This window comes from Hirundo rustica, chromosome Z, assembly GCF_015227805.2.
Source record: "Hirundo rustica isolate bHirRus1 chromosome Z, bHirRus1.pri.v3, whole genome shotgun sequence".
NCBI lineage: Eukaryota > Metazoa > Chordata > Aves > Passeriformes > Hirundinidae > Hirundo > Hirundo rustica.
Window position 1 is genome coordinate 47,973,648 of NC_053488.1, and position 24,197 is coordinate 47,997,844.

The window sequence follows — 24,197 nt, forward strand, 5'->3', positions numbered from 1 at the left end:
TTCATCTCAAAATCAATAAAGCAACCTTGAAAACATTAAAATAAAGACAACCAGACAGATAAAGCCTGAGTAAGCTTTGTGAAAGGACAGACTAAAGCTAAAAGATCACTCTGATAAAGGGATCATAGAGCAGAAGTTGAACAGAAATTTACATTACCACAGGCAGAAAGGAATAGATTGTTCCTCTTCTCTTCCAAAACAAAAGCTTAAGAGCCATAAAATTAAAAAAAATATATCAGCAAGTTCACAAAATAGGAAGCTAATTTCTGGAATTCCTTGACCAAAAATTCTATGGATGACAGATACTTTTACATATGGAACCTGACTGAAAAAGATCCTGGAAGAAAAGTATTTCCAAGGATATGATAAACCATCTCCACGGCCATTAAAGACATGTATCTCAAAATATTTCAGAGGTGAAAATTATGGGAGGCTGAGTAAATAGTATTATATGATCATCCTGGTTTTGTTCTCCTCTTAAGACTTTTCCCTGTTGTCTAACATAGGAATGAAAGAAGTTGAGTGTCTCTTTGGTCTGACTTAATATGGTTGAACTGTTGCTCTCAGAATCCTAAATCTACGCCAGAAAGTGAACACCTTAAAGACAGCAATACTTAAAGAGAGCTACGTGATTCCTGTTCCACAAATAATGCCACATCATAAAATTTCTCACTCAAATTTGCAAAACCATTTCAAGTGGATGAATTTAAGGTTTCGAACGCAATACAATGAAAATTGTACTGAAAATGTATATATATAGACATACATTTATAACACAATTATATATTTCATCAGAAATGTTTATTAGAAAAGCAAAATTTAATCTCTTTTATTTAGTCTCATTTCTAAACAGCTGGATACAAAAGACAAGCCAAACAAGAAATTTTCTTTTTAAGCTATGGAAGGCACAGTCTTCCAAAAATTTTAATATTCTATTGAAAAGGGAAGCTCAGTATCTATATATTTCTTGTTACTGTGCTGAAGTACATCAAGGTGTACAACATTTACAGAGTTTAGGCAGGAATAATCTCAATACAGTAATAATGCAGAAAATATTAAAAAGAGAAACATGTTTAAAGGAATTGGGGGGGGGGGGGTTTAATTATCATGGGACCCTTTCATAAGGTAAAGCTGCATCATGACTAAGGAGGCAGCAACTTCTTATTTAAAAAAAAAAATCAGTATTTATCAATGGAACAGATTTATAAAAAGTAATCAAATTATACAGGAAAAAAAAATTGCTTAAAATTAATTGCTTAAAAAACAATTAATAAAATCCAGAGTTTCTGTCATGTTGAGAAAACACAAGGATTAGAGTAACCTGCAGAAGACACTGCAATATGTTTATATGTTTACATTTGAAATACTTCACTCTGATTTTGGTTTTCAGAAAAACCTACCAGAAATAGGGGTCAGAGTTTGATTAAGCAAATGAAAATAAGGGGGGGGGGGGGGAAGGAAAACGGAATGCAAAAATTCCCCAATACATCATCGATGTCTTATTTTAATCAGTTATACTTTCAAAGGCGGAAATACTTCAAATAAGTCAAACATGAACTGAAATACAGTGGACACAGCAAAAACATCATCAACCACTAAAATTCAGAATTTCCCATTTCTGATGCATGATTAACAGCTGCAATCTCAGAAGTGACCATGCAGGACCATTTTATGCCAAAAGCTGAGGCTGACAATACACAAACAGAATCATCTCAGCAGTCGATTTCTTTCCCATAACAAATGATTAGAAGTGAACTTGATAAAAGTAATGAAAATATTTAACTAGGCAATATATTAACAAAACACATAGAAAGGTAGTTCATCACCCTGAACAGCTAAAAGCTCTACGATATGCTATAGAACAGCTACATCTGTGTTACTAAGTTAATGTCTTCTAAAAGTTACAATAACGAAAAACAATCTCCTTTAAGAAACAAAAGCAAGCACTTCAAAAAAAGAGAAATAAATTTATTCATGAATATTTTCTATCTGGTGATTCAAACCACTGACCACATAACTCTACTCAGCGGTTTCATCAAAATATTTTATTTTTTCTGGGGTAGTGAATGTGGAAACACTTTTGGGAAAATGAACCAGCCCATTCCCAAGGAGGACTCATGGTAGATTTTGGACATTTTATTAGCTGGCACAGAGATTAACATATATTAAAAAATAATGACAAGTTTTTGAGGAGCCTAAGGAGAAGGATTTTGTGCAAAGAACAGTACAACCAGCATGGGAAAGAGTCTGTAGCCTGAAAACATTACACTTAGAAATTGACCTTAAAAATAGAGACACAGTTATGCAAGGATCTGAGTCAGCATAGATATAACACAGAATAACATTTCCAAAGCATGAAAGATTTGTAAAGAGACTTACATGACTTGCAGACTTTCTGCTGTTAAATTATTCCACATGATCTCATTAGCCTGAAGGTTTTCATTTTCTTCTAGTAAAGATGTATCAAATTCTATTTCTTGTTCAACAACTTCTGATGACCTAATTTAGTAAATAATTTTTATAATTTCAAAATCAGCACATATCTTTGATGAGATCATAGAGGAAATCATTAGGCCTTGAAGCATTTTATTAACCAGATTATAGTCAAAATTATATATGAAATAAAAGGATAGATAGCAATTGGATACATATTCCTTTTCCTATGAAAAAAAACATAATTCTAAAACCTCATGAGATAATAAAACACACTACAATTCTTTGAATCAAGTTCACAGCACAATAAAGGTTCTCAAAGACTACCCATGTGAATGGGTAGCTGCTTCCATCATAAACCTGCACATGATGACCATCACACACAACAATAACAAAAAGATAATGCAAGAAGCCTTAGAGCTATTTCTTCATACACTAAAACAAAGTAATAGTTCCAAAATGGGAAATACACTTTTATGTAAGAACTTTCTTGCATTATCTGCATGCTCTTAAGTCTCAATCTGCACTAACTCAGAGTACACAGGTACCTAGAGTTGACTTCAAACTAGAACAAGTTTAACCCAGAATGCAAATTGCACCCAAATAAACAATAAATTGGCTCATATTGAGTCTAGAATGTAATGTGTAGTCTGCTGTCAGTACTAAAGTTATGGCTCTCCTCATGCAGCTGGAAATTTGTTTTTCTAGAGCCAGCCAAACAAACTGTTCAGACAGCTTTCTAGATGTGCAAAGTAGAACAATTTTCAATTTAGGATGAAGTTTTACAAGTAACAATGTAAAAGGAACCAAACAGAAGAAAATTTCTCTGAACACTTTAAGCAGTTGCAGTTTAATGCAGGGGTCTTTTTCCCAAGAAAAAACATGAGATAAAAATGCTTACCTGTGAGTATCTATGAAATCATTATACTCAGAGTTAGGGTCTATCTGTTCCACTGAGGTCTGGATGTCTCTATGGACATTCACAATTTCTTCTGTTACAAGACTGGTGATCTCGCTATACTCATCCAAGATCCCTTTTCTAGAGAGGAAAAAAAATTCTACTGTATAACATGGCACTGAAGGGATAGATGGCATTGAAGAGGCTTCAAATTTTCAATTTACTGTTTCTACAAACTCTTGTTGCAACTGGCTAAAAAGTGAAAAATAAGACAATACATCATTCTTAGAAACAATGCATCAGCTGAAGTCTTTCCTCAACAGGCTTAGGCGGGGTAGAGTCTTGTAAGATGATGCTCCTGTTGATTTCAGTGCACCAACACACAGCACAGCTAAACTAAAAACAGGAGAGATTACAAGGAAATGGAACGTATAGAGTTAAGTGATGACGCTCTTCTTCACACAGGACTTGCCATGCTTGTTATAACCCACACTAAAGATTTTCATGGTTCATGACAAAATATATTCTGGCATAAGGCAAAATTATTTTCAGAAACGTGTGCATTTCCTTTCAGCACTGGGTTTCCATACTGTTTTAACTTTTTAAAATATATATTATTTGTCATTCAGACAAAAATAGCCAAAATCACAAGTAAGCATATACTTACAAGAGAAGAGAAAATTAACCAAGAAATTGCTGTGAGAAAGTACAAGTCACCCAACCTTGTCTTTACCTGCTTCCAAGAGTGGGAAAAACCAAATGAAAAGTGAATGGCAGAGGAAGAAGTGGTCTTGTGACACTACTCTTAATAGCATCCAGTAACACATTCTTGGAACACCCTTCTATTCTCCTTTAACTTTTAGTTTTCCTTCATAATGTACCTTCCTAATTATTTCCTATTTCATTTTTATCTCTGATAAATTTGCTAGCTTGCCAGGATGAGAAGCATGGTGGCTGATCAAAAAACACTGGTGCATTTTGTCTAGCCAAACACGCAGAGGAAAATGTATAAATACATTTTTCCTGGATAAGATCTCAGGTTATGTTTGCTCTGCAAAAGAGAATGGTGTGATTGGATTTTTTTCAGTGCATTTGTTCTGAGCAGAAAACAGACAGGAGAAGGCATTAAATCTTGTCTTTTCTGAGCATATAATGTGTGAAAAGGTTCCAGAAAATACTTCATGGACTGTGATGAAAAGATATCTAAAAATCAACTACAGCAATGCTATATCTAAGAGAAAGAGAATCTCTATCAATTACAATGACAAAAAGAAGGAAAAAGTCATTAGCAATATTAATCTATACCTTTTCAAGTTTAAAAAAATTAATTCACCTGCAAAATTAGAATTATTGAGGAAGTTTTGTTTCACTGATGTTGTCACACTAAGCTCTCCATCTGAAATCAGTATTTCTGTAAGTGCACCAAAGTTATTTTAATAAACTAATTTTCCAATAGAATTCAGAACTCACAAAAATGTCTATGTAGTGACAAAAGTATTTTTCACAACTTTTTACTCCAGGCAGAGCAAAGATGAGTGGTTTTAATAAGTTCTTGTTCCATCATAAATTTCTTCAGTTAATTATTTTATCTCATGATTCTAATAAAATTGCCTTAATTAGAGCACACACATTTATCTGTAGCCTTTTGCTGTAATCTTACATATAAAATTAAAAGGACTGTACAGGGAGTACTACAAAGGTTTATTTCAATACCTAAACTAAAAAACCTAAAATGATACTTCATAGGGAAGTTAATGATGCCTGCACCATGTAAAGTGTGATATCCCCAACTCTCCCTCACTTTCTGTGCACTGAAATCAAGATGAACACTGACTTCAGAATAGGCAAGAAAATGAATTAAAGAAGAGTGTTTCACATCTAAATGAAGAACACTTACAAAAAAAGGTAACCACCCTTTTTTTTAAGATAAGATAAAGAGACAGCATGATGGTTACAAAGCAGAAATGAGGGCTAAAAGTTCTCAGATCTGTTCTCAGATAACATCACTTTGCACGTACTCTGTAATGATGTAAAAATTATCTTTTAGGAAAGAGTCGTATTTTTGCAGGGAGACTCCTTAGAGTGAGACCAAGTTTACATAATCCTGTTAATACTCCCACCCATATTATTAACTATGTATTAGACTTGGTCCTCCTCCACAATCACTTTCAAGACAGTTGGGCAGTTTAAACCAAATTTGTTGCTGGTGTAATTTCATAATAATGACTACCAGAGAGGCAACAAACTTCCTATAGTCCATAAGCTGAAGGAAAAATCATGAGCTCAAACATAAACACTGCAGTCCATCTGTAAGAATTTATAAGATGGTGTCTTGTTGGTAGGCTTAACTAAGCACTCAGAACTACCATCTGCATCATTTGGATAGACTTTTTCCAGCTGTTTTCCCTTGATATATAAGTAATTAATCACAGTTTCTTATTTTCAATTACTCCTATAAATAATTAGAATACTATACATAGAAAATTGTACAAGTTAGAAATACATAAGAATACAGCTTACAGGGCTTTAATCATTTCTTCTTGCATCTTCTGTAGTGAATCAAGTAACAGAGGAAGCGTAGTATCGTAATATTGGTGCTGATGTAATTGTGCTCCTTTCAGTGCCAACACATACTGGTTATGCAACACATGAAGTTTCATAGTGGCCTTTTCACACCGATCTTTGGCTTTCTCTGTCTCCTTTCCTGAGAGAAAATGAAACAAAAATTCAAATGGTGATTTACAAGTATACAGGCCTATAGATGACACACCTGGTAGATTTATGACAGGTTTGCCTCTTTTTCTACAGCAATTTTTAAGATTCTTCTCTGAGGAAAGTAAAATCCAACCATTTTCAGAAAATTAGTATGATCAAATATCTAGGTTTTTTAATTAATAAACTATGTAAGAAAAAGGTTATTTTCTTTGAGCAGAAACATGAGAATTCCTTATCTAAAAGTGTATGAAAACCACAAGTATAAAAATAATGTAACTATCAACAAGAAAGAAATCTAAGATGTATTACTATCTCAAAGCTTTTATTTTCAAAATAATATTTTTAAAAGATAAACAGATGTCCTATTACACTAGATTTACTAAAATATATATATATTTTTTGTATCCAAGCATTCCCATTTCTACATATAATCCTAATAAAGCAATGATGCAGCCCGTCTAAATATGAGCAGCTGAACCCTCACACTGTTACTCCTATTCAAAATGGGCAGTTTCTCTCCTACACCTTACCATTTCCCTAATCACACTGACATTCTGATCAGAAGGTTTGGCTCTACAGCCTCAGCTTTGCATCACTGAGAGTGGAAGTCCTCAAGTTCAAGCTGAAAGGACCAGTTCAGTGTTGAATTGCAGAGCTACAAGGTACTTCAAGAGGTCACCTATTCCATTCTTTGCCACAGTAACTGCACAGCTACGTGGGCTATGTTATCAATACTGTTTTCACCACAAACCCAAAATGAAGCCCCATGACAGCTACTGTGAATAAAATCAAATCTCTTTCAGCCATAACCAGAACAGACACGCAAGCTTTTAATGATGTCTTGATGTCTTCTTGATATTTATCAAGCATCTCATTATTTTTCCAGGAACTAAGACCTGATTAAATTCATCTCATATCTGCAAATATCAAGTGCAGTGTCACAACTACCTGCACATATACTACCTAGAGAAATATCATTCAGACCACTGCATTTATTATAAACTTAAAATAATTTATCTAAGAAGAAACACGTCTACTACTCATCAAAAAGCAGTTAGGAAAAAAGAAAATGAAAGCATTCCAAGTGGCAAAACAGCGGCTTGAAAGCAGACCTTGAAGAGCTGCATCATGTAAGGAATACACCAGGGACTGTGAACTCAAATAAATCAAAACAGAGCCACATTAAAGACACACTAAAATAAAGTTGAGGGAAAACGAGTAACAAATCCTCTTTCATATACACTGGAGTCAGCAAGCTTGTCAGAAAAAGTAAACAGTCACCATATAAAAGGAGCTGGTACAAGGAAAAAAAAATTCTTTCTGTGATTATTACCTCAGATCTTCAGAGATTTCCAGTATGAAGTATTGCTTTGTGAAAGAGTCAATGAACTTCATTTTTCTGAGGTGTCACAAAAAGAGGTTGGTGAGAATAAATTAAATGAGACCAAATTATGAGGACTGGATGGTGCTTAGTTTTAAAACTTCAAAGGTACTTGAGAAAGTTTTAGCTGTAATATTATGATCAGTTTATACAGGAGGAAGTAGGCACTCAATGGAGAGTCCCAGAAATGGACTCAGACTCCAGACATCTGTCTGGACTCAGACAGATGAGGTGATGAAGACGATGATGATGAAGATGCTGTCTGAAAGTAGCAAGTAGGGAAACCAAATGTTAAGAACTGGAAAATAAATTGTCATGGTTTGATGATGGCCAAATGCCCGGCACCCATGAAAGCTGCTCGCCCACTCTACCCTGCCACAGCTGTGCAGACAGAGAAAACATTAATGAAGGCTTCATGAGTTGAAATAAGGACAGGGAGAAAACACTTGAAGGGCAAAACAGGCTCAGCTTAAAGATACTGAGTGAACTCGTTACTAACAAAATCAGGGGAGGATAATGAGAAGTAAAATAAGTCCTTAAAAACACCTTTTTTAAAAAACAGTTTTTAAAACAGTTCCCCTGAAAATGCTGCAACATGAATTCCCCCAACAGGCAGACAGTGCTCCCAGAACTGCTGCAGCATGGGTCTCTCTTTCCACGGGGTGCAGTCGTCCAAGGACAGGCTGCTCCGGCCTGGAAGCAAGGGCCCACTCTCTCCTCCGGGTCTCCCACTGGATCACAGCCTACTCCAGGCCTCCACCTGCTCCAGTGTGGACACCTCCCCCAGGGGCTGTGGGTGGATCTCTGCATTCCCCAAGGATCTCCATGGGCTGCAGGGGCACAGCTGCTTCACCATGGTCTCACCACGGCCTGCAGAGGAATCTCAGCTCTGGCACCTGGAGCACCTCCTGCCCCTCCTTCTCCACTGACCTTGCTATCTTCAAGTTGTTTCACACACATGTTCTCACTTCATCCTCTTCGCTGGCTAGAAAAAACTGGCTTTTGACTTGTTTTGGTTTTATTTTCTTCTTAAATATGTTATCCCAGAGGCATTACCAACCTCTCTAACTGGCCCAGGCTTTGCCCAGCAGCATGTCCATCTGCAGAGCCTTCAGGGATTGACTCTGCTGGACATGGTGGAAGCTTCTGGCAACTTCTCACAGGAGCCACCTCTGTGGCCTCTCACTACCAAAAACCAGGCTGTGCAAAACCAGCACAGAAACTTTGAGAGGTACTGATTAAAACAACGGTAAATTATAGAGTGAATATTTACAGAGATACACATGGGTAAAAAGCAATTCCAGTTTAGTAATGTAAATGCACACAGAAATGAGATGTTGGGGTCAGTAAAGTAAAATTGATGGAAATGCAACCTCACTGTTCAGCAGCTGCTGAACACAATGTTATTTAGCAAAGGAGTCAACTGGGTTGTTATGCTACTGATTAAATCCACCTTAAAGTATGCAATTTCTTGACCTCAAGGAGCACATATGTGACATACAAAAGATTTAGAGAAGGGCATTAACCATCAGAAAGGTAGGAAACAAGACGAATACAGAAAGAATGACTATAGTGAAGAGTCCTGAAGCAGTAGGAGTCTGAGGAGGAACATGTAAGAACAGACACAGTTAAGAGACCTGCACAACCTCTTTCAATGTAAAAACCATACAGCATTATACGGAAAGAGTTAAAACAAAGACCTTCTTCAGTGAAAATGCAGCTAACGTATGTATCCTTTTGGTAAAAGTTGTATTTTTTTAATAAGCAAAAAAAACCTCCCTAAACTTATGTGGCTCAAAAGTAAATGGACAAGTGTATTATTTAAAAAAAAAAAAAAAAAAAAAAAAAAAAAAAAAAAAAAAAAAAAGGAAGAAGAAAAAGCTTGAAGAGCTACTAAGAACTAGGACAGCACTTCTGACTCAGGAACTCCCTAGGTAAAAAACTACCATAAAGCTGAAGCACTTTTCTATCAGTTTGTGATATTATGCCTTTCATTTAATTGAACACAATCCAACTGCTGATCTAACTTTGTACATGGTACAAAAGGAAGGTACAGATTTCTTACACTACACTGTATCTGAGTTACTCTGTACAACAAAGACAAAAAACATCTCTAGAGCTGTCACCAGAGAAGAAATTTTCATGCAAGTATGAATGAAAGAATCCACTTTTAAATGCAGAACTGTTTTGGAGAGATAACATTCACAAGTCTACCTTTAATTTTAGCCAGACATAGCAGGTTTTGTCTTTGGCGAACCATTAAAACTCATGTTTCACAAGACAAGTAGTTTTCATCCCTCTGCCCCCTCCTCCCCCCACCTAAAAAATCTACAGTATTTATTTCTAAATTAAATGTAGACCATTTATAAGGGGAAAAATAATCTAACACATCAGATTAATATCCCAGAAATTAAATACCCTCAAACATGCATGTCTGACACCAACACAATATAATGGGACGGTGTAAAATCCCATTTTTGCATCTGTCTTTGGGACTAAATTCCTCCTGTATATCCATTATTTCTGAGCAGAAAACCTCTACTAATTTCAGAGTATCATACAGACTTGTTTCTAAATACAGTAGGCTACAGAGTCAACCTGATCATCTTCAGAGAAACATAAACGCTATAAAGTCTTTTTGGAGAAGGAGAGGCATGTAGAACATGGGGAAATACTAGGTGACTGAAGAGAGTTTGGAAGGAATGGGAAGAGGTCACGTACAGGTCACATACAGTTACAGGATGAAGACTTGATGAAAAAGGAGAAAACTGTTGGAAGCCAAGGCTGAAATGTTTTGCTTGCCAGACCATTGTAAGACACACTGTCCAGGGAAGCCAGAAGAGTCAGGCAAGGTGGTAGCAAAGGCAAAAATGCTGCCATTATTTCTTGGGTTATCCTGTGTTTGGCTACTCCTACTCAAGCATGCCCTAGATCAAATAGTCTAAAATTACCTCCATATGTCATAGGTTAAGTTGTCTATGCAAGTGTTTAAAATATATTCCCTATTAGTTTTCAGCTTATGAAATATCAGCACATGTGAAATCATAACATATACCATCAGTACAGGCTTGTGAACTGCAACAAACCACCTTCAACAGTTAAACTAAACTGAAAATTTACACTAAAATTATCAAATCCACATAACTAGCAATTTAGTAATACTATATCTCTTTCAGAAACCTCATTAACATCTAAACTATCTGATCTTCCGATGTGTTTTAAGGATTAAATACCTTTGCTATACATTACTCCTCAGCAGAACACCTCAACCAATTGTGACACAAATCAAATTATCATATTGGCTCAACTTTAAAATAGAGCCTTGGATCTATATTTAATTCAGTGAACAAAGTTACAGTATTATTTTCATATTTTAATTTATTTTTTCAAGTAGCAAAATGCAGTGAGGCAGCATACATGGTTTTTCAACATGTCAATTAGCACAGAGGAAAACATCCAGTTTTCTTTATCTCGATAATAAATTTCATAAATAGATCTAACTATAATTCTACTGCCATCAGCTGTTGACAAAACTGTTTCATCTTAATAGAAACTAACTGTATATACAATATGTCACACTATAAACTGTGCTGTGAAGCTTGCAAAATTCAATTATTAAAGTTTTACATTTACAAAGAAAAGGCTCGCATTCTTTTTCTATCATTTTGGAGTCTAGTATTTCAATTTCTAATAGAAACTCATCTAAGACTTTACTGCATACAGTACAGCACAGACATTCAGGAAAATAATGTTTTACTCTATATTCAATTAAAATGCAGATATGATAATCCAAAGTTCTTGCAATTGTAATTATTAGACTCTCGTGGCCGAATAATCAACTAGAATGGAAGAAAATATACTGGATGGGACAATCAACGGAGAAAAATTTCAGCTCATAATGTTCCCTTCACCTTTTATTAAATCAGCATCAATGTACTGTGCAAATGCCTCAGGGAAGCTGACCTTAAGGAAATAAATATTGCAAATAGAGAAAGTTTTCACACATATTTTGGCTTAAAAAGAAATAATTATGCCAATAAGCTCAGGTTTTTACCTTCTTACAACTCCTTTCAGCTAGACCTTCAGCTATTTCGAAGTGATGACAGTGCTCAGAGAAGAGGCAACAGAGTTGAATATAAAGGCTCAGCTCACAACAGACAAACTAAATTTTTAGATTTATAGCTCCTGGTGTTGAAACATGCTCTCTGGCTTCATCACAGAGTGAATGCAATCCCATGTAGATATGCCAATGACACAGTATTTCACAAGTCTAACTTCTGACAATTAATTTAATTTAGTTTCAAAAGGAGCCAACGACGCATCTGATGTCATAATATATGGTTACATCCCTCCAACAGAAACACAGTGCGAAACCTTAAATATGCTTTAACTGTGGAAACAGACAAACAAAATTAAAATCAGGACAAGCTGAGTATCTACACGAGTAACAAGGAAGAAATTCTTTATACATAAATAAAGCTATGGCTAACTATCCACAGAAGGTCAGGACTAGAATGTATGCCAGGAATTCCATAACTGTCTCTTGTATTTCATGGACTGCAAAAGCAAATCCATCCATTTTTCTGGGAATAGGTTAAGTACAGGGAAAAACAGCAGAGGCAATGTCATAAAAAATGTGGGCACCAATGACACTGGCAGGGCAAACATAGACAGTACCAAAAGTGACTACAGAGCTCTGGGGACAAGCATAAAAAGCACAAGAGGCCAGGCTGTGTTCTCCTTAAGCCTGCCAATGAAGGGAAAGGGTGCAAGGAGAGCACTGACAATACAGGCTGATAAGCAGCAGAAGAACCAGTGCTGGCCATAGGGGTCTAGATTCTACAACCACGGGACTCTTTTTCCAGATAACCATCTGCTTGAAAGCAGAGTAAAAGTATTTTTGTCAGTAACTACACAGGATGGAGAGGGTAACCCACAGTCCTGAGGCAGCAATGAACGAGACTGCTAAGGAAAGAGCACAGTAAGATGAGAAGGGATCAACCACAGAGAAAACAAAACAGCACGGAGGTTCCTACAAAGCACCAATGTGAGAAAAGTTCCACAAATCCTTTCCAGGACATCAACATGCTGGGATGACATGCCTGTGTATTACTGCATGCAGTGTGGGGGATAAAGGTGGTGAATAGAATGCCTGTGTGCAGCTGTGGGGCCAGGATATTGTCAGGATCACAGAGGCATGACTGGAGTTATGCAATGGCGAGTTCAGACGCCTGAGGAAAAGCAGTCCAGGAAGCCAAGGAGAGGGAGTTGCCCTTTACATAAGAGAGCAGCTGGAGTGCATGAAGCACTGCCTCATGATGGATGAGGAGCAACAGAGAAGGAGTGACTTTATGGGTTAGGATTACGGAGGCAACAGGCAAGGTCCCACAGAAAGCTAAGCAGCCTGGCTTCAGAGCTGTTGCAATTTTCTGCATTAAAATCTCACTAAGTATCACAGAATTTGATTTCAGAAAAATTTTAAATGGAAAAAGAGGGGAGAATCAGAGCTTTTGTAATTTTTTTTCCTTTTTATTTGGAGGAAGCAACAATCCTTCCCTGAGTAAGTATGCAAATCTTCAGCATATAATAATTTTTAAGACAGAAGAAGTTTTCATCTTCAGTTTGATTTAGAAACATTCAGTTTTGTAAATACCAGCACTAAACTATAATGCTGTCAATGCATATAGTGATCTACAATGCATTTCCCATTGTTTATGACTGAGGTTTTTCAATCATTTTCCAGAATTGCATTTGTCTTTCCATCTACACATTTTTTCAGCATTTTCAACAACATGGACAATTTCTGAGCGTTTTGCTGTCTTTACATTTGTTTATCAATAACAAAAACTCCAATACAGTCATATCTTTCTTTATTTCAGCTTTGGAGATACACCTTTTCACAGAGCATTACTTAATTGTGCCCGGAAAAGAACATTCCATTACATTATTTGGTTACATTATGGTACTGAACACACTGAACATATTCTTTACACTCACGAATGAAATGGCCATGGTTTTCAAATAACTTTCAAATAACTTTTTTTTAAAAAACAATAAAATATTTTTACATTAGAGAATCTTAAAACTTGACTCAGCTGCTCCACAGGATGAAACTGGAGCCAATACAAGTGGGACTGCAACATGGTCTTTATCTCAATTGAATTTTAGTTAGGACTAAGCACTTAAATATCAGCAAATAATTTAAAAGCCAGGATATGAAGGAAAAAAAGGACTACATTTATACAGCAAACTAATGAAATTATGTATATTTACGTTAACTGACTGCCAATACTAAAGAGTACATTACACAACTTAGAGTGAATTCTTGAGAAAAAAAATCCTTGCACTTTGTTTTTAGAGATAATACTCTAACTTCTCCAGTTCTACTTCTTCATAGTTTGTTCAATTTCCCGGGTTTTCATTGTGCAGTAAGAAAAGACACAGGTTGTAGAACTTGCTCTGTAATTGATTACTCTATATTACCCATTTAACTGATTTCAGGACCTTCCTGACCCAAATTATCTCCTTAAATTCCATATTTCATAATATAAAGCCAGAGACATCTAAATACCTTAGGTGATTATGAAAATTACTTCCTCATATGATGGTTCTTACTGATCCCAAAAAAACCCCATCAGTGACATGACTTTTGAAGCGTTTGGACTTCCATACTGAGCCTAGCTTCACTTCCCTAAGGCTAGACTAGGCTAGGATATTCCAGTTGGAAGGGACCTACAAGAATTATGAAGTTAAACTTCCTGATCAATTCAGGGCTAGCAAAAAACTAAAGCATGTTTTGGAGGACGTTGTCCAAATGTCTGCTAAACACTGAAAGGCTTGGGGCATCAACCACCTCTCTGGGAAGCCTGGTCCGGTGTTCAAACACTCTCTCAATGAAGAAATGTCTCCTAATGTCAAGTCTGAACATCCCCTGGCATGGCTGTGAGCCCTTCCCATGTGTCCTGTCACTGTATCCCAAGGAGACGAGATCAGCACCTCCCTCGCCACTTCTTCCCAGGAAGCTGCAGAGAGCAGTGAGGTCACCCCTCAGCCTCCTTTTCTCCAAACTGGACAAAACCAGACTCCCCAGCCACTCCTCACAGGACAGCCCTTCCACAGCTCCACTGCCCTCCTCAGGGTGCATCCCAGTACCTTCATATTCTTTCTAAAGTGTGAGGCCCAGAACTGCTCTCAGTGGTCCACGTGAGACCTCACCAACACTAAATACAGAAGACAATCCCCTCTGTTGACTGTCTTGTTGTGCTGTTTGGTGCATCCCAGGATGACACCTGTCATCCAGCTGACAGATGTGGAGCTGTTCACCAGTAACCCACTTCCCTTTCTGCAGGGCTCCTCTCCAGCCACTCCCCTCCCAATTCAGACGTTTAAATATTCCTATCTACAAAGCTATTTTTATGCAAACTGCTGTCACTAAACTAGGATAGCCTGACTGTTAGCTCTGTCTCTAAAAGCACACTCAGAAATTTAGTGAGTGACCAACCTTATCATCACTCTGCAAATTAAGCAGAGTAGTCTCAAGTAACACGGGTTTTACAAGACTAAAATCACAAACAGACAGAAACAAGATAGGATCTTCACATTTAATCTCAAAGGTCTTTTCCCCTTTATGTCTTGTGAGACTGTTACATGAACATGTTTCTTCAACAAATAAAATCTCTCCTTTCTCCACTCAACCAGTTTCTGAGAAGTTAAGAAGCTTCTCCCAAAATTAATGATGATGACTTACTTATTAATGATTAATGACTTAACAAATTAATGATTGTAAATAATAAATTATTTTTCTAATGGGAAAACAACCCCAAAACTGTTTGTGTATATTTAAATAGTTCAAATTTACAGAATATCTCATCTAAACTTCTGAGTTAAGAATTAGTTCAGTGAAGTTATCAGCCTAATCTTAAGTAGCATAAAAATAGCAAAAATGAATATTCTATCTTTTCTATCTTTTGAACTGCTGTCAGATATCATCAGGGCAGGCTATTAAGCACCTTTAGCCAGTTCTCTGTCCTGCGTCTGCTGGTCTGTGAGGAGAGCACATCCTGGGGCTGCATGTCTGTGTTAAGAGGAAACTAAGTCCAAGCTGGTCCCATGCTCCACAAGAAGTCACCATGATATCGCTGCACTCCCTGGGGTTTCCTGCTCTAGAAGCTTTATTTTACACAGAAGAAACAGCCCTAGCCCTCCCAAGCAAATGCAATGGCAGTATATATGTGCTGAAACGCCTACAGTAGAGCATAAATTTTAAATCTATGCAGCCTGCTGACCTCTGTGAGTTAGACAGACCAGTTCAGCCAGTGGTACTTGTTTTGTCTTAACATTATGAGAGTTTCAGCCAAAACTAATCTTAAAAACCATCCTACTACAAGTTTCCCTCACTGCAGCAACAACTACATGCCACCTGGAAATGTAGTTGTATAATAATAATTTTAAAGTAATCTCAGAATGAATGCACCACCCACCTAGTAAGTGTTTTCTGATCACTTGGCTATTACAAAGAATAGTAGGACAATAATTTGATTTAATGAAAGCTTTTTTTAACAGCTCTCTTATTTATCATAGATGTGAGCTTATGCTGCTGTGAAACTTCAGTTTGTACCATGTACCACAGAAGTCACATCAATTCTGAAGTATTAAATCACCTGAGTTGCAGGGAAAACATTCTTCCAGCAGAAGCAATGTGGTATAATGTGGCAGGTGTACACTTAGTATTTCTAGGCTCCTCCAAATCACAATGTTGTCAGGGAACATGAGCCTAGAGAAATCTGGTGCAATATTTTTTATGCTGCTGTAGCAGCATAAAATGAAATTATGATAGTAAATACTTAGAATCAAAGTATTTTTCCCTTACTATTTATTTCAGATCCACCGTGTCACATAAGAGCACTGGAACATATTTTCTACATTCAATCAGTAATGAACTAGGAATAGGATTACAATAAATGCCTGTAATTAATGTATTTACAGAAAAAATGAATTTTTTTCTAAAGAGTTTCTTGTACTAAAATTCAGTATTAACCTCCCAAAGCTACACTGGCTCTGTTCCAATTTGCAGTATTTACTAATATATCAGCAACTGTTTCACACTTCAACATCTAACACCAAAATTAGCTACAAAAACAGATGCTAAATTTTATGAATGCATTTCAACTTTTAAAAAAACCTGTAATGAACTAAGTAAATTACTGTTTCTTGTAATCATTATTTCCTTATTTATACAGCAGTAAATAATGCTTAATCAAAAAATTCTAGGATGTAAATATCTGAAACCCACCCCCTAGACACACTGAACTATACCTATAGTATACCTGACACACTGAACTATACCTGCACAGCCCTGCAGAAACAAAAGTAATTATGCAAACAGCAGACTTAAGTGGAAGCAGTTACTGCTCTAACCAAATGAGATTTCAAATGTAATGAAATATCACGCTTGGTAGTTACAGTTGTCCAAGTCATTAAAGTCTCCATTTTGTATTCTTAATACATTATTTATTAAATTATTTCAGGAGATTTATGACTTCTTTAGTGAAACCATGTTTTTTCCATCTGGCACAAATATTGGTTTGATACATTTTTCCACAGCAGCAACATCAACATTCGACATTCTAATCACCTTGTTACTCAGCATCACTGTTTAGCACAGCCCTGTAAACTCTGAGACTGTTATTTTGGACTGCTGTTGTAAAATGGTTACACTGTTTTTTCTCAGTATCACACATCCAGAACATTTCACAGGGCTGACCACCTCATTATAGAAAAAAATATAATAAGCTTTTGTCTTATATTTTGTTCCAAAGACCCCTGCATGCCCTATGACTCAAATACCCCAGTTCTGCAAAGGTACATACTCTGCATTCCCAGTACACATACTTTGTGGAGTTCTTTTAACAAACCTTTCTAATCCAGAAGAGACTATTGCATCCAATCTGTCCACAGAGTCCCAAAAACTGAACCATGCCTCATTATAGAGGCACTGGACTAGTTCACCTTGCTCACCTCATCCTCTTTCAGCCTGTTATCTCTTACCACATATTAAAAAATATAAGAATGACTGGGAAAAAAAGGGCAGAAAATTATCAAGCAAACGACTAACATCAACCAGACTGCCTGACACCTGGAGCCTCCATGCTCAAGAGAAACCGACCAGACTGCATTTGTGATTCCCTTGGTAATCACTGGTCCAGAAAGGAGCAGCTATGCATAACTTACTGGGGTAAGGGCAAGAACCAACAAAATAAATCAGTCATTTCTGACTGAGCCATCAGGCAGACACTCGTGACCATAACAAGGCAGAGCAACCCAGCCCAAGGTGGAAGTGGCAGCAAAGGCTCAGTGGCGCTTCTACAGCACAACTGTCCCACTGCTTCCTTCAGTGCACAAGCGCTAGCAGAGGGTTCCCCAGAATATAGCCCCCCAGAGGGTTCTGGGACATAATCACAGACACTTTAAACCTTCCTCCAGATCTGGACACCAAAAGTCTTCCATATTGAAGTTCCTGCGTTCTTTCAGAAACCAGTTCCCTTTTCCTCACTAAAAAAACTACCCAAAAATTCCCACCACATGCTTTACCCATTGCCCAAATACTAACAAAACCTGTAATTAACCACTATGATTATTCAGCCCTTAACACTTAACATTCTTTGCAATGGTCCTCCTAGTGTTTTCACCAAAAAATGAAAACTCCTGTAGCCCTGCATTAGAGCATCATTGATTCCAAGTGACTGCCCACTTTGCTGGTGCAAAGTAGAATACACAGAAAATCAAGTTTACCTGAGAATACTCCCTGATTCCAGAAAATCATGATATTACTTTCCACTGTACAAACTTTGCCAGCCTCTACCCTTATTGGTTAATATCCTCTACCATGCGTGTTTAGCCCAGAGCTTAATATCACTTTCAATAACCCAAAAACTGGGGAAGAATTCTCTTCACAAGCTGATGAACCAGTTGTAACTCTTTCACAAGCAGCTCTAATAAACCTACTCTCTCACCAGAAAGCAGCTTTGCTATTCCAAAACAAAGTAGAAAAAGTGACTACATTTCAAAATCATTGCTCTTGCAAAACAGAGACATTTGTCAGACACTACTTTGTCTGACATTCTTTTCCTGGGGACCAGGCTTGTACAGGTGCTGCACAAATTTCCACCCAGGGTAAATCTAAAATTGTATGTCCTAAGGGGCAGTTGTCCTCTTTGGCTTCAGAGAAGCAAAGCCAGTCACTGTCTTACAGACTAGACTGTCAGAGGAACAGACTCTCTTTAAAACATTTTACATAAATGAGCCTGGGTGAGCTCTTTAAACAAGTTATTTGAAAGAAGTGGTGTCAAAAGATTTTCATTTTTTTGTTTTAAAAAAATGATTTTCAGTTTATTTTCAATACTTAGTTATACCCTCCCACTGTTCCTGTAATACTGTTTCTTCTCTAATTTTCAAAAATTCTTGAAATCCTGAAAAACTGAACCAGTTTGTACATTAACAAAAGTAATATATCTTAATAGCACATAATCTGAATAAACTTAGCTTACTGAATAAAGAATACCCTAGAACAATGAAGCACTGTAAATTCAAAATTTCCTTAACTTTTCACTTCACCAGTAAACCAGTTTGAAAACTTAAAAGCCCAGGAATACCACAATTTAAGAAATTCAAGTGGCTCAGCTGACTTGCAGCTGATAAACAGCTGTAGCAGCTCATCAAATGCATGAGTATTTGTAAACAGGAACAGGACCTGGGATACAGCAGGAGAGAAGCAATTCTGCAGCTTTTGGGAGAAAAACATTTTAATGGGCATTAGTGTTTGTCAAAGCAGACTTACAGTAAGATTTTAACAGAAATGAAATGAAGTATGAATTATAGTAAGACAAACATTAGATAAAAGCCTGAAAGGCTCTGAAAGGAGGTCAGAGAAAACCACAGGACATAAGTGTCTTAAAAACAATTTGTTCGCCATCTATCTGAAGGAACATTAATTTGGTTAATCAAAATCACATCAAAATATCACAGCTGCTGACAGCCAAAACACTCCTTTATTCCAATGGGAAAGTTTGGTTCTTCAGGAAAAAAAGAATGACCAGACTGGTAACAGGAAGAGAAGATAAAACAGGCTAAAAATAACATATTATTTTCCATGATACATACTACATATTCCAATGTTAAATAGTTACTTGAGAATAAACTGAGTAATCAAATTAAGTTACATACAGTAAATATGGAACTGGATGAAATTAACACCAAACTATGCATTTTCATTTTTAAGTGTTTATGAACTTCAGTAAAAGAAAAAGAACAGTAGAAGTTCAACAGCGTAACTTCTCCCCTGCTGTTTTGTCCAAATTTAAGACAAATCTGGCAAGAAACAATCTACCCTCACTGAGAGCTACTGTAACTATACTACAACAGAACCAAGAACAATTAACTGTCATTTAGACACTGTTGGGGCTTAAGTTTTCCTATAGTATTTCTCCCCCCATAAGTTGCTAAGAGACTAAATACAGATGCTTAAAGGGTACTTGACCCACACAAAAGAAATGGATCACTTAGTTTGGGGGGGAGGAAAAGGCTCCAGGGCTCCGGGAGCTGAGGGTACTTTTTTCTGCTCCCGGTTTTGGAGAGGATGGTCAGGTGACTGCTGGCTGCGTGAAGAGTCCGCTGTTAATGGAGGGTCCAGTCCTGGGAATTCTATCATCTGCTGGAGCACCCAGGAATTCAAAGCCCTTCACCTGCCCTGCTGGTTCTGGGTCAGCCTCATCCAGCTGTCATGTCTTCTTCAGCACTGCTCACTTTGCCTGCCGGCACACACCCCTGCCTGCTGGGACAACCCACCGTTTCCAGCCATCAGCCCCAGAGTTTTTCCACCATTTCGGCTTGGTGTTCTTAGGGACCCAAGAGATCAGACTGGCCGGGACTTGTGAGACAAAGCCCCTTGGGGTTCTTGGTTCTGTTTTTTTTATTATTATTATTGCTGTTGTTGTTTGTTTGTCCTATTATATTTACTAGTAGAGGACTGTTATTCCTTTCCCCATAGTTCTGACTGAAAAGCCTTTTTAATCTTCTAAATTATAATAACTTGGAGGGAAGGGATTGGAATTCCCCATTCCTAGAGAGGCCCCGCCTCTCCCTAGCAGATAACTGTCTTTTCAAACCAAGACAGACACTCATGCAAAATCTTAAGATGGATCTTGGAATTACACTTACATACTGCCTTTCAATCAATTTTTACTAAAGGAACAAAAGAATATCTTAGAAGGACACAAAAGAAAAACTATTAGCAAGATATTTCAATACGTAATAGAGCAAAGGCTCTCTTATCATTTGAGCACAATTCAACAGGAATCAAAATCCATGCAGATTGAACACATCATTCCCTAAAAAAAAATCTTGGTGTTCAAATGAGTTATTTTCCTCTTTTAGATGAGGTTGACAAAGTTTGATGCATTACACTGACAAGAACTGATGCTGATGCCACTGTAGCAACAACAATAATTCACAGGCAAGTAGGCTGCGGCTACAACACAGGTGAAACCAGAGTCCATCTGAGCAATTTTAGATTCCAAAAACATCCACTGGAGGAAGGATACAAGAACTTAAAAGAATAACCCCTTATACTTTGTGAATTTTTAAAAGATTATAGCAAGCATACATGATGGCAATCAGCCTGGCTTACTTAAGACATTAAATAAGTTTTTACATTGTAATCAAGCAGCTCAAAATAAAAAAAAAATACCTTGTTTCATTTTAAGAGTTTTAGCAGGTTTGAAAAAGGCACTAATAAATAAACAAAACCAAGTCAATCATACCTTTAGCCACAGCTTCTTTATACTTTTCTTTGGCAGAATTAACTTCTTTTATTAGTTGCCTGTAGCTAGACTTAAGTTTCTCTAGTTCTGTCTTTGTGACCTTTAAGAAAAGAGAAATTTAAAAAGCATTAAAAATACTTATTCTCAACATATTTAAAAAACAATAGCATTAGTAAAACAGCAATAAGAGAATTTATTATCTAAAATAAGGATGCTACACTTTCCACCGGCTTGAGAAAATCTTAATAGGATATTACATGGTGCAATTATATAGTGCAAATTACATGTTGCCAATTACGTGGTGAAAAATCAAGATCAATAAATGCATGGAATTAAGTAAGTGGCCTAAGACACAAATCCCCATTCACACCAATGTATTTAAAAATAAATTTAGAAAATCTAGCTAACCATCAATAACATTGCATTTCAATTACAAGACAAAAAACACATCAAAAAGATGCTTAACAAATGATACTGGCTTGAAATGTCCTATGCGTAGGAAGGAATTTCTTTAGCACCTAAAAAAACCCCAGAATTTTTAGACATTACACCTCATATAAATGACTAAGGAACAGCAACTTGGCATGAAATAATCTATCAACTGTAAAACTTAAACACTTAAAAAAGGAAAACTAAACAAACAACCAAAGAAACCCAAACAAAAACCCAACTACATAAGCAATGAATCAAATAAAAACATCTACCATGAAACAGAGCACTGAACATAACATTTTTGGTCACAAAATTAAAGTTTTCTCTTCTACTCCCAGCACTCATTCAGTGTGTGACAAAACTAGTGCACTGTTCAGAAGTAATCCCAAATCATGAACTTGCAAACGAAAGCCAGTAACAAACCAGCCATCGCAATACCAAAAAAAGCTAGCATATATTGTAAAGAAAAATAAAGAATTCTGACCAAAAAAAAAGGAAAAAAAAAAAGAAAAAACCCCCCAAACAAACAAAAAAACAAAACCAGAAAAACAGACTTCGACTGGGAAATCATTAACAATTGGAAGAGAAATTATTAACTAATTTTAATGGAATTTCAAGGAACCATTCTGAAAGTGCTTGTCAGGGGTTAGTACAGTTTGGTTTTTTAGTTATAGAAGAATGTAGAATAATTCTCCAGGTCAGGACCGGGGAATTGCTTTGGAAGAGACAGGGACCTATCAGGGAGTTAGTTGGAATATTGACATCTGTTTTGACCACTGAAATTGTTAGCTGCGACTTTAGGAAGTACCATATAAAACCCCGTGAATTTCCTGTAAGGTGGGTCCTTTTTCTTCTTTCCTTTGGCCAGAGAGAGACAGGTAACATCGAGCTGGGCCTGCTGCTTCCCCCTTTTTGGGGGAGGAGCTGGCCTGAGGCCTGGCCGGATTCCATCGGCTCCCGGGGGTTGGGGAAGGCAAGGAGAGGTTGCTGTTCCGCAACAGCTACTTTCTTCAGACTTCTCTGGAGCAGGGAGAGATCTCTGCTAGGCTCCTGGTAAGAGCTATGGGCACCATTTGGGCCGAAGCCACCCCGATTTACACCGAGGGGTGGCTGAGAAGGCATTTACGATCCTGCCTGGTTTTTTTTGTGATTCCAGACTGCCTGAGTGCTCCGATCTCTGATGTTTCTGTGAGTTCTTCCTCCCTCACCAGCGTGGCCTTGAACATCTAACACCACAAGCTACAGAGAGAGAGGAAAAGACTCTGAGCTTAGCGACATGAAGCTTCCAGAGCTCAGCCCTTCTCTGAGAGAGTAAGAAAGGACAGAGTGAACATAAAGAACAACAGCATGAAGTCAGCAGAGCAAGAGTGAAAAGACTATTGGGACAGAGGGTTGAAGAGCTGGTTGTTCCATTCTTACTTGAGCCATGGAAATGAACTCTGTATTTAGGTCATTCCTTTAAATCATGCGAAAGATATGCATTTGGGGAGATGATTGTTTTAATTTGTGTGTGGATTCGAGCAAAAGTGCTCGTGATGAACTAAGTAATATCCTATAAATTGCTTGAACAGAGACAAAGATGAGAAGCCCCTGCGCCAGTGAAGAAGTGAGAAGATATCTCTATTCCTTGAGATGGAGAATCCTTTGCTTTAGAGTTATTAATCTTTAAAAAGTGACACCCCAGTATGCAAAAGTCTAAGACCCATGACCCATAAGCAGCTTGGGAAACTGCTCCTGGGAGGGTCACAAAGGCAGGTTTCTCCGGGCGGTTGTTTTTGTGACAGTTTAAAATCCACAAGAGAACTGTTCTAAGTTGTCAGTGGGATCCATGATTCTATAAGATACTCTTCCCCTAATAAACTGATGAAAGACTATTGTCAGATAGTGAAACTGACTGAAAATTACAAGTTTTGTCTCTTTATGTTGTTTTGTAAGAAAGTGAACAGTTTGTAAGGGGAGGGAAGAGTGTTTTTGAAGTTTCATTCCGTTTTAGGGGGTTTTTTCCAACTTTCTATTTTTTCTATTCTTTTAGTGTGTGTTAATAAAACTATTTGTTAACTTTAAGGTTGAGCCTGCTTTGTTTTTCTCCTAGTCTCTCTCCCACAGAAAGAGTAAGTACCAAGACCGAAATTTAGTGAACGTAAAACCACTACATTAATTGGTGTTTCCCCCCAGTTTGAAATTAAAACTATGACAGAGCTCCAGGCATACAAAACCTTGAATGTCAGCTAACAATACAAGAACACTATTCAGGTATTTCTTAGCAAAATCAGGGAAGTGAAAAAAAGGAAAACAACCCCCCAAAACCTCAAACCAAACAACAATGCAAGCTTAATCAGCAGGATGCAAAATACTTTAATGGCTATGCAGCCCATAATTAAATAAAGTCAATATGATTTGTAATAATCATCTGGCAAGTGCTCAGTATGCATTAGGGGGTTTTTTGGAAAAGTCTTTTAAAATAAGACATATTTATTAGAGATTTTATTAGAGTTTGGCCTATAAACAAAAAACAAAACAT

The 24,197-nt window shown here is 37.1% G+C and overlaps 1 protein-coding gene across 1 annotated transcript in view; it reads right to left on the reverse strand.

Annotated features, from left to right (window-relative positions):
- Nucleotides 1-24,197, reverse strand: part of FER (FER tyrosine kinase) — a 189,402-nt gene that overhangs the window by 130,659 nt on the left and 34,546 nt on the right. Inside the window, exons 6-9 of the mRNA XM_040090890.1 lie at nucleotides 21,245-21,344; nucleotides 5,852-6,035; nucleotides 3,335-3,472; nucleotides 2,380-2,499 (exon numbers count right to left, since the gene is read on the reverse strand). Of these exons, the coding sequence (XP_039946824.1) occupies nucleotides 2,380-2,499; nucleotides 3,335-3,472; nucleotides 5,852-6,035; nucleotides 21,245-21,344 (542 nt within the window). The remainder of the gene's footprint in view (nucleotides 1-2,379; nucleotides 2,500-3,334; nucleotides 3,473-5,851; nucleotides 6,036-21,244; nucleotides 21,345-24,197) is intronic.